The sequence below is a fragment of the Halictus rubicundus genome, chromosome 18 (genome assembly GCF_050948215.1).
Source record: "Halictus rubicundus isolate RS-2024b chromosome 18, iyHalRubi1_principal, whole genome shotgun sequence".
Lineage (NCBI taxonomy): Eukaryota > Metazoa > Arthropoda > Insecta > Hymenoptera > Halictidae > Halictus > Halictus rubicundus.
Genome location: NC_135166.1, coordinates 4,491,841 through 4,509,592, shown reverse-complemented (window position 1 = coordinate 4,509,592; position 17,752 = coordinate 4,491,841). Strand labels below are relative to the sequence as shown.

Sequence of the window (17,752 nt, the reverse complement as noted above, 5' to 3'; positions counted from 1 at the left end):
AAAATAGTGTCGCGGTAGATAATGCACTGCTCGCGTTGTTTGGAGGTATTCAATTGTACATTTTTGTTAGAGTAGCGTTGCGCAAAAATAGTCCACTCGCGCGTTTGTTTGAAATATAACGAGTGGACAACTGTTTTGTGTATGTATGTTTTTTTTTTAATTTTTTTTTCATGTGTTAACACAAAATTCAGTCTGTTTCAGATATTTCATCCCTTGACAGGGTAAGACAAATAAAATAACTATAAATGATGATTCATTTATTATGTTATTTTTCAAATGTGTTATTTTTGCAATGTACTATTTTTTAAATGTGCTATTTTTCAATTGTGTGATTTTTCAAATGTCATTTTTTAACATTTTTTTTTAATGTGATAATTGAGAATTAATATAGTGTTGCGTACAAAAATTAAAGTGCACGGGAGTTTTACGTATTATAATATTTATTAAATTAACGTCACGAATGAAAATGCACTGTTCGCGTTTGTTTTTTTGGAACGTTGAATATACAAATGTGTGATTTTTGAAATGTTATTTTTAAAATGTGTTATTTTTAAAATATGCTATTTTTCAAATGTGTAATTTTTTATTTATTTTCTTTTTTTTTATGTGCTAATTTAAAATTAAGTTTGTTTCAGATATTTTGTTTTTCTGATAGGAGGTAGTGGTAAGCCACATGAGAACAGGTATAATTATTACCCACTACTTATTGTTCTCAGGATGAGCATAATGTTGGTTATGCGTTGATTATTAAAAAATGAAACAAAGGTAAAACCAAGGTTACCACGAAGGTAAAAAATTTAACTTTAAGAGTAATTTGATAATTCAAATACCTTTAATCGTTCGTGATTGTCACAGAGTTATACTGTTTTATGTAATTATTATCTGTGCATGGTTGCATGTTGTGTCGTATGTGTTCGTGCATGTTCTATTTAATTCATTGAATTTTCATTTCAGCAAAGGGTTAGCTACCCACTACACACTTAGGTACACACATAATTAAAATATAAAACACTTGTTAGGTAGGAAATGTATGGGGGTTACACAGAAAAAAGACAAAATCAGAAAAGATGCAGGCAGGGGGAAAAAATTAGATTTTATAATAGGCAGGTAGTAATTCGGACGGGTAGGCTTTGCAATTAGCTCTTCTTGGCATTCGTTTGCACAGTGGTCGAAAGTAGAGCACTGTCAAATGTGTATTAGGGAGAGTATCTACAAAATTATGATTTTTTTTTATATTTTGTAATTTTGTTAACTTTCCGTCGGGTGGGACGAATAGAAATACTAAGTGGGTGGGCGGGTCTCTCTCACAGCAACCTCCACGTGGTGAGACCTGGACAATCGGTGTGATTCTCGATTTAAAATATTTTGTTGCGCAAAGATTTTACCAATTGCTCTATAAAATATTAAAAATCGACGATCACGTCGAGCTAATGGCTGTGGCAATGAAACAATTTTTCGACACAATTTCTTTTTCGAATGCGAGCGCGGCACGTTTAGCGATGTTGGCATTTGAGATCAGTGATGGTTCCACATTATTAGTTCCACAACCGACGGCGGGAGTCCATTTTTTTCGGTAGAGTCCGCTATCGTACCAGAGCATTTTCTGCAGAGTCGGTAATTCAGAACTGTAGGCAGACAAATTCATTGCACCATAGACGAGGTATAAGCAGAGAGGAAATGAGAGTGCTCACGTCCGGGATAGTATAGTGCGGCTCCCTAGTCTAATTTTTAGCTTGGACCTGAACCTGCATCATTAGCAGCGAATTCCAAATAATGCCAGAGTGAATACTGCTTCTATGTTGAAAGAGAGGCTCTTCTGTGTAGGCTCTGATCCAGCCTAAAAGATGATACAGGTTCTAATACAGGCTAAAAAGATGATGCAGGTTCTGGTCCAGGCTAAACAGTTGATGCAGGCTCTGTTCCGGGCTAAAAAGATGATGCAGGTTCTATAGAAAAGTGAGGAGCACTCTCATTTCCGCTCTGTCTGTATCAGTCTGTATCAGAGCTGATCAGACCTGTATCTGTGCAAAAGTCCAAGGCAGAGAAAAGCCAGGTGTCAGCACTGCAACTACCCACAAATCAGCAAATGAGTAAACATGGCAACTTCCATGGGTAGATCATATGCTCGATTTATGTGAGTTTAATCTTTAATATGAATTACAAGAACTTATATATTTTGAATGCCCAGAATATTTACATAGCCATGCATCTGTGTGAATCAATAAGAAGTATAATCACTGTAATTTTTAATGTAAATAACCTAGTTTCAGAAGTGAATGTTAAAGTTTTATTTAAAATATTAACTTAAAAGTTTGATAAACATTTCTAAATCATGTTGTTTCCCTAAATGAGTACTTTTTTCAAACAATCTATGAACGGAGCTTCATTCGTAATGAACAGCTTTAATTTTTATGTAATCTTTGTAGTTCATCGAGACAATTGATGATAGAGTTATGGCACGAATCATATATCCAGCATCAATGTTACCACAGTACACCAGTGTATTATAAACAAAGGGTGACTAAGGAAGGAACGGTATAGTTTTAAGTCATTCATATTCTTGTTATTTGTTTGCTTCTATGACAAAGAATATGATACATTTAATTTTTAGAAAATGTTGAAAGAAAAAGATTTACAAGAGTATGCACTTAAACGACCATTACGGAAAAAGCTTCCTGTGGTAGAAGTATGGAAACATATAACGATAAGAGAATTAGCCATTTCTGCCAATAGAAGTGTTGCAGATGTAATAAATGTTCTTAATATTATTGGTATATCAAGATATAGTAATCCAAACACTATGTTAGTAAACTCTACTCTAGTAGCTGACGTTGTGAAAAAACTAGGTTGTACAGCTAAAACTATTGTAAGACCAGGCATACATATTGAAGACCAAAAATATAAGGACATTGTTAGAAGGTAGTGTAACATCAATACTTTTATGTTACTAAAATTTTTCCTATCATATTACTAAGTGTTGTACAGTCCTCCAGCTGATGAATCTGTATTAGTACGACGACACCCAGTGGTAACAATCATGGGACACGTTGACCATGGTAAAACTACTTTACTGGATTCCTTACGTAATACATCAGTTGTTGATGCAGAATTTGGTGGAATTACGCAACATATAGGAGCTTTTGATGGTACGCATAATATAAATACTGGGGATAGAAAGTTATAAATATTAACGGTAAAATCTATCTTTTTAGTAACACTGAAGACTGGAGAACGAGTAACATTTTTAGATACACCTGGTCATGCTGCCTTTACTGCTATGCGATACAGAGGTGCACACGCAACAGATATTGTAGTATTGGTAGTAGCAGCTGATGATGGGGTGAAGGAACAAACTCTGCAAAGTATAGAAATGGCAAGAGATGCGAAAGTTCCAATTATTGTAGCCATCAACAAAATTGACAAACCTACTGCAGACATTGTAATATATATTTGATGGACCTGCATGGTAAACAGTGAAAATTGAGTTCCACGAACTTTATATATGTAATTTTTGTTTTAGAAAAGAACGCAACAGATGCTCGCAGAGCATGGCGTTGTAGTCGAAGATCTTGGTGGAGAAGTGCAATGCATCAACATATCAGCTTTAAAGGGCAGTAATTTACAAACTTTGACAGAAGCTATAGTCTTGCAGGCTGAATTAATGAATTTGAAAGGAGACCCTGTTGGGTTAGTGGAGGCCGTTGCTATTGAATGTGCTAATCACACGGGTCGTGGAAAATTGGTAACAGCTTTAATTAAACGTGGAACTTTGAGGAAAGGTTGCTTGTTAGGTAAAAAAAAATAGAGATGTGTGAGAACACGAAAATGTCGGGTAACCGACGGTTGGGAAGGTATCCATCCGGGTCGGGTTCCCAAAAATACTTGGGAATCTTGAAAATTCTCGGAAATCCCTAAATTATCGAGAACCCGTTCTGATCCCGAATAAAATTCTCGACCCATCCCGACCCGACATTTTCGGGTTCTCGCATACCCCTAGTAAAAGATGACTGTGTTATCGTTTTCATAAGATATATTTTCATCATTTGTTATCTTAGTTTTAATGAATTAATTTGCTTTGACAGTATCAGGATTAGCATGGGCCAAAGTGAGAAACATGTTTAATGAGACCGGTCGTACGGTTTTGGAAGCCAAACCATCGGAAGCTGTACAAATTATTGGCTGGAGAGAATTACCTCCGGTTGGAGCTGAGATATTAGAAGCGCAAAATGAGCAAGCTTTGCACTCGGCTTTAAATTATAGAGAATCTGTTCATAATGAATCTCTGGCTAAGCAGCATCAGGATGCTGCTAATAAAAAACACGAGGAACATCTTTTGGTAATACACTCAAATTATACATGGTCTATTCATCTGTCAACATGTAATTATTACATCAGTCATCATCTGTCTATCTGAAAACAGCTAGTGAATGATTGTTTTTGATTTCAAAAATTTCCATTTTTAAAATCTGACGGAGCTTTCGGAGACACAATATTTTCAAAAGTCACTTATACATGGTTTACAATGACAGGAATATAAACGTCAACTGCATATGAAGTGGGCACTTGGAAGGTTTCATCCTAAGTATAAAACATTGAAAACATCCAAGCCCGTGAAAAAAGAGGAAAAAAAAGGTTTAGAAGTTAATTGTATTATAAAAGGTGACGTGGCTGGCAGTGTTGAAGCAATTTTAAATATTTTTGATACGTATACAGAGGACAATTTATGTAAATTAAATGTTGTTCATTATGGTGTGGGGGCTGTTACCGAGTCCGATGTAGAATTAGCGGAGACTTTTAACGGTAATTATGATAATATGTATACTACTTCAGAAAAATACAGTATTATTTCCGATGTTGGTATAACTAAATCAGTATTATGCACGAATACAAAAACAGCGTAGAAAGAAATTCGGATTTGAAAATTTCAGATTCCCTATAAAAAGAAAAGATAGTAGAGCCATACATATTATTGATTTTTGATGAGATATACTACTTAATTTGAAATATCTTTACACTGTACAATGTAATGCATTGTTTTGTACAATTTATATATTTTCAGCCATTATTTATCGTTTCAATGTGAACGTATCTCGTGGGATAGAAGACGAAGCAGCTAAGAAAGAGGTACAAATTCGAAACTACAATGTGATATATAAACTTGTGGATGATATTAAACAAGAAATTAATAATATATTACCTCAAGTTGATGTCGAAGAAGTGTTAGGTATCTTTAATATATCTGCGTACAAAAATAATAAAATTCCTGTTCATATGTAAAATATTATTAATGACTTTCTTTTTTGCACTGAACGTAGGCGAAGCCAGTGTGTTGCAAGAATTTCAAATTAATGAGAAAAAGAAAAAAGTAAAGGTTGCTGGTTGTCGTTGTACAAAAGGCGTTCTCGAAAAATCTGAAATGTACCATGTAATTAGGAAAAACGAAATTATCTATACAGGTAAGTAAATTATAGTAATACAATAGTTATTAAAAATTTGTAAATTGTGGTACAATCGTATTGAAATCGAAGATGTAAGATCGAATGAACTTTTCAAAATCGGCCTGAATCTTTCGACCGAATCGTATTCAACGAAAGCAATACAGCGAAACCGTGCATTCAAATACTTTGTTTCACATGGTCAAGTATAAAAGCTTTTGTATCGGAGGTTTATAGTATAGTTTACACGAGTACAGGACAAAGAAACATCGCAATTAATTTTCAAATAACCTAGGTACGAACACTTTTAAAGGATATGCGCTTGAAGCTCTTGCTTCCGCGACTCTTTGTAAATAAGACAGTCTTTCTTGTTTTGAAATGAAGATAGAAAAAGGCAACATTAATTGTCGTTTCATCTTTATTTTTCGCTTCTCTCGATTACTTAGTGAACATTAAAATAATACTTGTATAGTACGCGTGTCAGTCAAGAATCAAATTATAATATGTGAATACTTTTCTCGCAGGAAGAGTGGTGTCAATGAGACACTTGAAAGACGAGGTGTTGAAAATAGAAGAGAACGTCGAATGTGGTATTCGATTGGACGATCCGACCTTGATATTCCAACCCGGGGATACTCTAGTCTGTTTCAAGCTACGAAAAATGCATCAAACGCTCAACTGGGATCCCGGTTTCTAAGCCGATATTCTGGTATGCAAATGATTACAAAAACAGTATCTTTTAAATATAAAATAAAAGAAAATACGTCTATCCCTTTTTCTTTATACTGGGAAATCTAAATCACTCGTATAAAATGCCTTTGTTACAAACTGTAAGTACAAATTTCTTTATTATTGCCATTGTGATGCAACATATCTCGCAGCTTCTTACAAGTTATCAACGGAATTCTGTCTCGTTTGGAACGGGGCGTGGATTATGATTTCATGATCAAAATACGGTCAATCATATGCTGTTCTCTCTCTATCATCACTATGTGTGTCACGTCGCTCGTTTTTAACGGTCAATGATAATGTTACTAAGATCATTTAGGCTCGAGGCGGGGAAAAACATTATATGTTCCTCGGTAACGTTAAGAGGCATAAGTTTCTCGAAGTCGACGTTGCAGATGGTGATACGCTGTCAGTACGCCGCGTTTTTTCTTCTGCAAACGACACGGCGCTGGTTCTTGATTAGGTATCGTGATTTTGGTGTCTAAAGGCTCGATGGGTGTATTGTCGTCCGGGTGCACGAAGAAAGCAATGGAATGACGACCTCGCCCACAATGTTCGGGCACAACGACGCGATGTCTCAGCGCTGGAAGTTGATTGTTGGTCCAGTTTGCCAGGATGTCGCCAGTGTTCACCAAAATGGCGCCCGGAAGATGTCCAACGCGTGCCCACCGTTCCCCGTGCGGAGTTTGTATTTCCAGACCACCCTCGCAGTCCTGGAAACGAAGTCGAAACATTTGTAGATATCCTCTTAGCTCGGACGCATCATGTAAAATTAAATCTAATTCATAAATATGTTCTTTTTACTGTACTCGACTTTCTTAAAACACGCAAATTGACTATATACAGTCACTCACAGTGTACATAGTACAGTGTGTGTCGCCGGATGTTTTAACTAAGTTTAGTAACAGGATGCGGACTTTGATAAAAATTGGATTACCAACTTCTAGTTTAATTTTCTCTATTTCTATATTTGCGTGACGGTTTTAGCAAAACGTTAGTACCTGAGCTATTAAGGTGAGAGTTCCGTAGTCGCAATGGGCGCCGCAACGAGCCAGTCCTGGCGCTGGTGCACCAAGTGGTGGATAGTAAAGTAGACGAAGCATGGATTCGTTGCCGGACTCCAGCATTCGCGAATGCTTCGAGCTCAGGAAGTCAGGTGATTGCTCTAGGCCCACGGCCAGAGCCTATAAGGCATACATCACATACATTGGCCCCTATTTTTACTTTATAGTACCTAATGACGGCTGTAAAGCAACCGAAGGAACCAATCGCGTTAGTTCATTTGCCAGTCAGATTGGTTTACAGGGTTACTTACAGTTAAACCGGTCTGCCTTATTAAAGTAACGCTTCTAGAGCTTCGGAAGCGAAAAGAATACTTAAAAGTTAAACTATGAAAATAAGAATGTGCCTTGTACCTCTATAAAGTGGTAGCAAATGATTGCCAAATCTGACTGACTCTCTGGACTCATTGCTCTAAAGAGTTTTACTGCAAAATACTCTAAAGTTCGTGCCCGATTTTCAAAGACAGTCTTTGTGAAAATAGAATGTACCAGCTTGTAAAATGTTCAGAGACAATTGTAGAAAATGGTGGATTAATAAAATTGTGTTTTACATTCAAATCGGGCACGAACTTTTACAATCACCTAATAATGAAAGCGTGGAGCCAAGACACAGCATAAAAACTGTCGGATTTGTGCATTTTCAATTAGCAGTTGTATGCATACAATACTGTCGCATGTATAATGAACACTGTATGCGTTTAAAATACTGATTTAAACAAGTTTCCGACTCTCGAATTTTTCCAAAGAGGTTATACAGCTTGACACGAAAGCCGGATAATGGTTAGACATATTTATACCCCTTCCAAACAGCCAGACAGATGGAGGTACTTCGAAAAACATAGTATAATTACAGAGAACCGGCTTTTGTGTCGACTATGGACTGTAATCTTGCTTTCACGCGCGTTTATAAGGTGATTCCGTGAACGATAAATTTCCTGTTTCATAGAGAACTATTAAAAGGCAAAGTGATTACAGTTAAAAGCATGGCGGACAGTTGCTTGAAATCTCGCGTGAGATCGTCGACTGCCACTTTGAAGTTGGACACTTCTCCATCCGGTAGAGGTCCTCCGCTTCCGGTCACGTTGAAAGCATGTCGGGCTTCTTTCTCGTCGGTGTATCTGCAAAAAGGAAAACTGGTATCGTCAACCGGTCGCATCTGAAGAGCATCTAATTAAAAATTTCAATTGAATCGCGAATGTTGAACGTAATCGACAATGTCCACCGTGCATTGGACGGGCAAAAGAAAGTTTAACGCTTTAGAAGGCTGGAGAGCCATTTAGGGCTTCAGATAATACTAGATAAAAATATTTCTTAACGTTCTTCTTTTTCTTGTTTAACGAATGTTTGGGTAATTGCAATGACTCCACCCGTAAAATATGTAGTAAATAATTACGTGGATGGTCCAGGCTTGATGTAACCATGATTGCTGGGCGAATTTCGCTCGTAATTCGCTCGCGTGTCCTCCGGTAGTTCGCAGAACGCGTCGAGGGCTCTGTAAGCGGCCTTCATCTGTGAACAGAAAAATTTATGTTGAACTATAGTTCTCCAAACAATGACGCTAAATACTGGCGAGAGGACTGTTATATAGTTCTGGGACTTTTATCGGCCAGATTTTTGGGACATATATCAAAAGGAGACTGTAATCACTCAAGGACATATCCAGGGTCACAGCAGGCAAAACCTAGTGGCGTGTTCGGGGCGCCCAGTTTTAGAACCACTGATCAGTTTTAGGTCACTGAAAATTTCAGCTGAATGGCCGAAAAGATTGTTAAATCTTTCGAACGAATCAAGAATCTTCTCCACTTTCAAAAAATAAGCTTGCGCAACACGTTTCCACGTTTCGTGCCTGACCGGCTCGAAGTCGATGTATCAGCGACGCGCCGCGTGTAACAACATTTTTTTCCGAAAGAGAAACGATTTGCAATTTCGACATTTCTCGCGGCGAGTCCGGCTTTCGAGACGACTCGAAACGCGTTTTCTTGTAACGTTCACGAAACTGAAACCTCAACGGACGTGCCTCGTTTCTTATTATTACAGGCTTCGACGAACGCGAAATAAACGCACGATCATCGGACGATCTCTAGGGTGCAGGTTGCTGCGACGGCAAAAAGATCCGTAGAATAAGGGATCGAAATTGATCTCATCCTCGATCCCCGAGCGTACTTTATACGCGTCCGCGATCGAAGGACAGGATCGACGAGTCGCGCCGCGCAAAAACTGGAATCATTCCCGAGTAAGCAATCTCATTCGCGCCGCAAAAAAGAAAAAAACAAAAAAACGATGATTTCCTGCGAAGTAGAATCGCCATGAATGGATAGAACCTACGCAACAACAGCCCACAGTTTCCTAGGAGAAATTGCTCGACCGCGTTCGAATACGTTTTCACCGCTCTCCGAGCCGCCGGCACTCTTAATTCGATTCGAGTCGAGTCGAGATAATTAAAAGCGACGGTTCGTTTCAGCCAATTGACGCATTCAGCTGTACATACATGTTTGACAAAGAATGCGCCGCGCGCCGTGACGTCAGCGCAAAACGATCGCTCAGCCGTTTGGAAAAGATAGCGTTCCATCTAGCGATGGGCATGATCCCTTTCAATTGCTATCGATACCCAATAAGCAAAGTATGATTCAAGGTGCGCACGGATAGGCTTAAACGTGGGATGGACGCGCCATATTTGTTGTGCCTTCTGTGAACGAGGGGAATCGCTACAATTCTGTTTCATTTTCATGTTACTGGAGTGCCTATGAAATATTATACCGAATTTTACAAGGTGTCTAAGTGAATACTATTTCATATTATTTACAAGCGGAATAAAATGTTAATAATTCTCATAGTTTATGTACGATTCTGTTGCGATAGCATCGGTACGTTCATTGCTACCATGTTCAGTGTCGCCAGATGAGGGGAGGGAGCAGGAATCGAGGGGAAAAGGTTACCCCCACTCTGCCCAGTACCGGATTGGTCACGTGACATTGTGACGCATGCACGACAGGGACGAAACGCGTCACGTGACCGGGCCGTGGCGGAAGCGTGGGGGAGTAGCGCGGTAGAAGGGGAAATTAGAGTGGGGGAACAAGTCTTGATCTGGCGACTATGACCATGATACCGGTACGAATCATTCAGTATTGATTTTGACAAGTATTAACACCAGCTCTGTCGATACCAAATACTTGTCAATGCGTTTAGAGTCTTCCATGTATGTACTGGATTAGCAAATTACTTGAAACAATTGGATCACTCCCATCACTAGTTGTAACCCCCCACCCCCCCCTCGATCCGAACGAAGGTAACAGACAGACGGCGCACAGCTTGCGAAATAATGAATGCTGGGCTTTCTTAGCTATTATCTGTGCCGTAATGTCGTGTGCCGGTTGGCATACCTCTTGCGCAATGTTTGATAAAGAATTACAAACGCACCGATGATAATTCTCGGGGTTATGCGGGGAATTACCCGGATGTCTAGCTGGTTCTAGGGGCTTCCGGGACGTCGACGCGTTCAACAGTTTTTCCTTAAACAATCTAGGGAATCTTCGCGTAATCTCTCGAATTATTCAAGACCGGTTTGCACAGACTTCTTATGTATTCAGTAGGCGTTGTTGCATATGTCCGATTTTAGAAGGTAAATCTCGTCAAGAAATACTATCGCAAAGCTGATCCTTTGATGTATTATCTCCATTTTGTATTCAGATGTCCAATTTTATTTTTAGGGAAAGTTTATCTCGACGTTCGTCGATTGTCAGTGCCAGCTTTTCGTATGATTGGAAAAATAAACATACTGACGACAGCGTTGGGTGATACTCGATCAAAATGTGCTGGTGAATCGACGCACTATGGATTTGAGACGAACCAGAGAATTCCTAAAGTTAAAGTTTAGACTTTCGGCCCTTTCTCGTCATAATCTACGGGATTCTAAAAAAGAAAAGTTCAAAATTTGTGGTCCCTCAAGGTGAAGTTTAGCACAAATACGTATGGAGGTTAGGGAAAGTCGGAGGGTTCCGTGGGTGTGCGCGTTTGCTGATCAGCTACGACCAGTGACGTCGCGGGTTCGATTCCAGCTGACGGTTCCTTCTTTTCCCTGAAATCCTACACTATATTCACCATAATTTCCTACCTCAGATGATCGAGACTATGGTGGGTCGGTATATTTATGCAACGCACTGTATTTACTCGTTAGTTCCGAAAGGAACGGCCCAGTTTTGCTTTTCTCGGAAAATTGGTCATCGGGTGCAACGCATAATCGCTTGCTAAAAAAGTCCACGCAGACGGGCACGTAAAGATGCACGATAACAGATATTTAATAAGTGAATCGTGTACGTCCTGTCATAATCGTCGGACGAATAATCTCGTGGAAATGTGACGTTACAGCGAACGATAACGTTTTCTTCCTCGATAAGAGGAGGAGCTCGAGCGTCGGCAAGGTCATCGCGAGATTCACATGTTTTATCAGTGAACCCGTGAAAACTGGTCATGGGTGTCGCGCGCGATATCACGATTCGCGGCTCGCGAACAATCGCGTCTACGAGAGTCCCTTTTGTTCCGCGGCACGCTGACACTCTTCTTCTTTATCTTTCTTTGTGCTTCCTCACCTTGACTCCTTTAATACTGGTTCCGAGCGCGTACAGGACGGTAATTTTGTAACGCAACCGAGGGCATGCGAGTTTTGTTGCCGAGCCGAGGTCGTTCTGGACGTAATACGATCGAACACGCGGTACTCCGATACCAACACCTATTTGTGCTTGTTAAACGAGCCGCTCCTGAAAGTGTATCGTCCCCGTTATCTCTCCTTTTACCGTTTCGCTTCTAACCCGCGCGAGCCAGCTGATTTATCGAAATCGTGCGTCCCCGATCATCCCCCCTCGGGAGAAATCGAATTTTGCCCGACGTGTGTCTTCGTCTCTGTAACATGTTTGCAGCCAAAGTGATTGGTTCCGCGACATTTGTGAAATCGTGTAAACACACTTGTTGTTGACACTCTGCTCGACCGTTGTTGTAACGTGCACGCAAACGAATACGGTGCTCTTCCTCGGACAAATGCAGCGCTTCCTCGAACAAGGGAGTTAGGGATACTGAGTGCGTGGATAGAAAAATCAAAATATAGTTTAACCCTTTCCACTCTAAACAATTTTGACTCCAAAACGGGAAAAGTTCATTCGATAAATAGAGAAACAAATATATTCAGCACAGTTACTCCCACCGTTTGATTTTGTCATATGTAACTGTTATACCATGATATTTCGGTGCAAAATTAAAAATATACAATTTGAGCAAATGTTGGCAAAAAGAGATGGAGAAATTGTGGGACGAATCCGATGGAATAGAAGTGTACCCAAAATCAACACAGCGCTTATGCTTTAGAAGACAAATTGGAAAACAATTGCCCCGCTAATGTTTAAAAAATGAATCGACAGGATGCCGCGCGTATTGTGTTTGCGCGGATAGCATGAATCGACCTTTGCAGGTGGAAGAATCTTGAGATCGTCGGTTTTTGCTTCGGCTGGTCTTCGGCTTGTACCTGAAGACGCGAGTTTCGCGTTTAGAGCGACCTTCGCGGGTACTTATCGTGCCTCGTTCCGTTCAGTTTTTAACGATTACTTTCCCCGCTGAATATAATCACGGCATCCGCCAAGGACGCGCGAGATTCTCGGCTTCTCTCCGTGTTCGATCCAGCGATTATACGGAACGGGTATCGAAGGAAATGCGTACCTTGCATTCCGGAATGCCGTGGTTGACGAGCAAGGCCAGTCCTTTCTCGGACAGCGCCCTTACCAGCTTCGTAGCCACTTGTTTCACGACACCCTTCTGAGGACATCTCTCAGTGCCTGGAAGAGGAAAACGAAATAAGTGAGAGACCGAGATAGAGACGCAGAGCAAGAGGGGGAGAATGAGAGAAAGAAAAAGAGAGGGCGGGAAAGGGGGGGGGGCATGTCTCGTGAGCAGGGTCGCATAGTTGCCAGATGAGGGGAGGGAGCATGAATCGAGGGGAAAAAGTTACCCTCTCCTCTGCCGGTACCGAGTCAGTCACGTGACGTTGCGACACAGACACAAACTTAGACCGTACATACTTGTAGACACACATAAGTTTCCTTCAAGAAAAGATGAAGGAATACGTGACGTCACAGGTTTGAAAGATGTATAAGCTGTGCTCGTCAACCCACGGACCATATACTCTTTTTGCGTAATGCTATTAACCCTTTGCACTCGAGTGGTGACTCTGAAGCACCACTAGAAATTGTTCTGGCATTATTTCAAAGAAATTACAGAAAATATTACAAAATGTTTGTTACATTACAAAATTTGTATTTGATAGATTACTAAACATTTCAATATTATATGTAGAAATCGGATCAGTTTCGTATGAATAAAATGAAAATATTGTAAGACGGAAGAAAAATTTAGTTTTAGATTGATAATAGCGCCGAGAGAGTGCAAAGGGTTAATTATTCCTGAAACTTTCAGTGGTGCTAGAGTTATGCTGCACGGTGTATAAACCTTAGACCACGTGAAACTATAGATCCGGCACAGATCATTTCACTTCAAGAAAAGATAAAAGAACACGTGACGTCACAGGTTCCAGACATGTATAAGCTGTGCTCCTCAACCCACGGACCATATACTTTTCTTGCGTGATGCTACTAATTATTCCTGAAACTTCCAGTGGTTCTGTAAATTATGCTCCATAGTGTATAAACCTTAGACGACATAAACCTATAGGAGAGATCATTTTCCTCCAAGAAAAGGTAATGGAATACGTGACGTCACAGGTTCCAAACATGTATAAGCTGTGCTCATCAACCCACGGACCATAAGGACAGAGTTCAGGGGTCAGCGGACGCGTCACGTCCACAGTAAATACACAGAAAGAGTGGACAGCATAATTTTAAAGAATTTGGTATTTTATCATGACATAATATATAAAGTATGTTTGAGATACAAATGTTTACTCCATATGTTTTATTAACACTAGAACTACCAAGCAGTAAATGCAACTGGCACACATTGCCTTGTGACAACAACAAAATTGCAGTTGTTTAGATTTCGTACGAGTTTTGTTTAAATATCTACTTCGATAGAGAAGTTTATTAAAAAATTTTCTCATGAAAACATATTTACAATTTCGTTATTTCTAAAAGACAAAAATTAGGAGCAAGTCATTTTCACTCATCCGCTAGTTCTAGTGTTAAGGTATTACGATAAGGTCTGCCGTGCCAGCCATTTTGGAATTATCTTGTGACGTCATACGTTCCCGTTCTCTTTTCTTCACTGGATTCTCGGCTTTCCTATGCACGTACTATACCTACGCCGGATCTATAAGTTCGTATGATCTATGGATACGACAGAGACGGAACGCGTCACGTGACCGGGCCATGGCGGAAGCGTGGGGGAAATAGTAGAAGGGGAAATTAGAGTGGGGGAACAAGTCTTGATCTGGCGACTGCGCAGGGTCGTGCCTACTCATTTTCTACCCTCGTATATCGAAGTCTGAATTGAAACGATTCTCTGTGGTTTGGTGTGTTCCTTTGATCAGTGCAAATTGTCGTCGTCGGGGATTGCAAGCACTATACTTTCGTTCGCGTGTAGACTGATTGCAAACAAATAACGGGCACGAACGAACCGCATCTTCTTAGATAGGACTGATAAATATTTATGCAAAGTTTCATGAAAATCGGAGTGCGTCAGTCAAACTATTGACAAACATTCGGGAAATTCTATAATTGTGCCGAGATATGCTGTCGTTCTAATTAAATAGAACACGAATAATCAGTATGAAATCCATAGTCGTCGGAATGAAATTGAATGTGGAGGCAGACTCGACATTGGACGAAAAGGGGTTAAGGCGATATGCATGCAGAAATGGAATGGCAAATGCGCCGATGCTGCTAACGAACTAATATTTACTGACGCAACACGATTCTTTTCATTAACCGTAGAAAGAGCAAAAAGAGCAAAAAGAGAACGAGGATAACAGCGTAACGATCGCGCCTATATTTTCCTTTCTTTTTCCCTGCGATCGATTATACTTCATTCCTGCTCGCGACACTACTTGCTGCGACACCCTGTAGAACATTTTATGCTCGTCGTATCTACGATGACGTGTCTTTCTTAACGGCCTCGCGACGATACTACGAAATCTCTCCCTTTTCCTCCCCTCTTCCTAAATATCGATTATTTCATTGAGGGAACGTCCATTCATTGATACGCTATCATCGGGTATAGTCGGTTTCGCTGAAGAAGAAACGATCATCCTTTTCCGTAATCAATTCGAGTTCTGTTCGGAGACGTTCTAATAACTGTTCTAAACACGAGAATTCTACACATGCGTTCAGTATCGTTTCAATCCGAAAAATGCCACAAATAAGCGGGCGAAAAAGTCCGGTAAAAAAATTATGAAAAATAAAGAAGGTTTGTAATTGGATTACACCGATATACCCGACCTGGTGTTGGATTATGTTTACACTACTCGGCGACCGAGCTTCTTCGTCCCTCGCGGGGTGTGCCCCCCAGTGGAGGGGATAGGCGAAGCGACTAAGATCGTGTAGCTCCGCTCCGCTCAGATCGAGACTTTACCGTACTAGGAATATTTGTCCCCGCGAACAAGATTACGCATCAAAATTTTGAACAAATTTATTTGTTGATTTTCTGGACAAAAAGGAAAAATATGAGTCGTTTGCCGAGTACACAGTCGAATAATTTGTTTGCAACTTCAGAAATTAGATACACAGCACTAATATTGTCAGTACGGTCGTGCCGAAAGTGATAATTTGTTTGTCAGCGTATACCCAACGAAAAAGTTAACGAGATACCCAAGCCGAGTAACTATCCTTTGCAAACAGTCCGAGCAAACTGAAATCGAATTGTTTCCGCGTCACGTGGCTCGGAGCACCACGTGTTCCCGGACTAGACACATACTCTTTTGAGCGCTAAGAAAGTTGCGCTCGGTTTGTTTGCTTTTCGTCGAAGTAATCGTTCATTTCCACTGTCGCTCCGCCACAGTGAAACGCTCGACGCAATGTTGTATCGGTTGTTGCGGAATTTATTTGCCAGCGCGATTAATATGCCGCGTTTGTCGAACTTCTCGCGGCCGCGGAAGGTAAACGCTCTAACCTTATCATTCAAGGATTCGACGAATCAAGGCGCGTATGCAAATTCTTCGTGGTCGTTATCCTCGGCGAGCACCATTCAAGATTAGACCTCTCCGAGCCGGTGACCTTATCATCGAGACGCTCGAATAATAAAGAGACGCACGTGCGGCAAAACTCTTTGTAAACAAAATGGCAGTCTCCTTCAATGATCCTCTTTGATGCTCTGCTCAAATAGTTGGATATTTAGGTTGCGACTGTTTCAGTTTGTTTCACGCTCGGGATGATAGTTCGCGTCTCACAATTGTTATGACTGCGGATTTTGTGCGCTTGTGACAAAATGAGCAGATGCAATTGAACACGGTAAAAATATTTTTAAAATTCAAGTATGTCGATATAATATTTTCAACATGTTGGAATTATTACCAAAGAAAACAAATTTATACTTAGCTTCTGCAGCCTGCAATTAGTGCTTAAGAAATTTATTTTGCATAGAGTCTAATAATCATAAAAAGTATAAAATCTATTTTAATTTTATTATTTGATTTATCAAATTTTTCAAATCGTACGGTGTACAGGTTAATACTGCCCCAAACTTGAAAATTAATTGGTAAAAAGTATTATTGGTTTACCAAATGACGCGCAAAAAAGATTTTGAAAAAATTGCAATTGTTAGGAATTACTACATGAGAAAGTAAAAAAGAGGAATTTCTAAAACTTTATTGTAATCTATTCCTTAAACTAAAATGTATTAGGCCCTAATAAATCTTGTTTTCTGTATTTTTAAATTATTAAAGAATTCTTATATTATTCAGAATATCATAATCATCGTAACCGAGATCATACCGAAGAAGACATATTTTTGAACATGAAGTTTACCCAAGCAGCACTCTAAGCATTTACCGTTTATTGCCAAGTAAAAATTACGAAATACCAATTGCTATTCATGAGCCAAATTCTGATGTCAAAATCGAGCAATAAATCAGTGATACTTTCCGAACAAAGATCTTCGCGATCTACGCGAGGAGAAAATACTAATTCTGCAATAATGTAGGATTAAAATGAAAAGTCAGCAGCTACCGCGTGATCCTCGGCTGATCGATCAAGTTCTCACAATTAATGCGCGGATTGCCTCACGAAGGATTAAGTGAATAATTGCAGGGTTTAATGGACAGGACGTGCAAAGATCCGCAAAGTCTCTGTAAAGTTGAACGCAATAATACGATCGATCATCCGTCGTGAAAAATTTGATGCAATCGCGTCGATGCTCGAATCGATACGTATTTACACTTCTGTCGAGTGTCATCGCTTTCGAATTGATCGCCGCTGGTAACGCCAATGTGTCATGTAATTGTACGTCATTGGGAGAAGTTTCTCGGAGAAGAGTCCTTCTTGGTGGCGGCTTTTGCAATATTGGCCCGTTGCCCAGCGAGGACGTAGAAACTCAAAG

The 17,752-nt window shown here is 40.0% G+C and overlaps 3 protein-coding genes across 6 annotated transcripts in view; 2 read left to right on the top strand and 1 right to left on the bottom strand.

Moving 5' to 3' along the window:
* Positions 1–17,752, top strand: part of LOC143362757 (odorant receptor Or2-like) — a 361,950-nt gene that overhangs the window by 12,061 nt on the left and 332,137 nt on the right. The window lies entirely within an intron of this gene.
* Positions 1–17,752, bottom strand: part of LOC143362762 (uncharacterized) — a 174,187-nt gene that overhangs the window by 133,266 nt on the left and 23,169 nt on the right. The window contains exons 2-6 of one of the 2 annotated variants that reach the window (XR_013083691.1): positions 12,929–13,044; positions 8,619–8,734; positions 8,199–8,343; positions 7,166–7,348; positions 6,425–6,877 (exon numbers count right to left, since the gene is read on the bottom strand). Coding sequence is in view for 1 of the 2 variants with exons in the window: in XM_076803192.1 (XP_076659307.1) it covers positions 6,524–6,877; positions 7,166–7,348; positions 8,199–8,343; positions 8,619–8,734; positions 12,929–13,044 (914 nt within the window). In the remaining variant the exon portion in view is untranslated. Of the gene's footprint in view, positions 1–6,284; positions 6,878–7,165; positions 7,349–8,198; positions 8,344–8,618; positions 8,735–12,928; positions 13,045–17,752 lie in introns of those variants that run through there. The other variant, XM_076803192.1, reaches the window with a different exon arrangement.
* On the top strand, positions 1,886–6,148 carry Mif2 (mitochondrial translation initiation factor 2). Its single transcript, XM_076803148.1, has 11 exons — positions 1,886–2,134; positions 2,427–2,535; positions 2,612–2,919; positions 2,986–3,146; positions 3,213–3,439; positions 3,521–3,791; positions 4,083–4,336; positions 4,530–4,800; positions 5,060–5,224; positions 5,316–5,456; positions 5,960–6,148. Exons 1-11 carry the CDS (start codon positions 2,097–2,099, stop codon positions 6,130–6,132), a joined length of 2,118 nt encoding a protein of 705 aa, XP_076659263.1. The 5' UTR covers positions 1,886–2,096; the 3' UTR covers positions 6,133–6,148.

Excerpts from the sequence above, each read along its gene's own strand:
- Mif2 (XM_076803148.1), top strand. The coding sequence starts at position 2,097 with ATGGCAACTTCCATGGGTAGATCATATGCTCGATTTAT. Across the intron at positions 3,792-4,082 it reads GAGGAAAGGTTGCTTGTTAG|TATCAGGATTAGCATGGGCC; the intron begins GTAAAAAAAAAT and ends TTGCTTTGACAG. Across the intron at positions 4,801-5,059 it reads ATTAGCGGAGACTTTTAACG|CCATTATTTATCGTTTCAAT; the intron begins GTAATTATGATA and ends ATATATTTTCAG.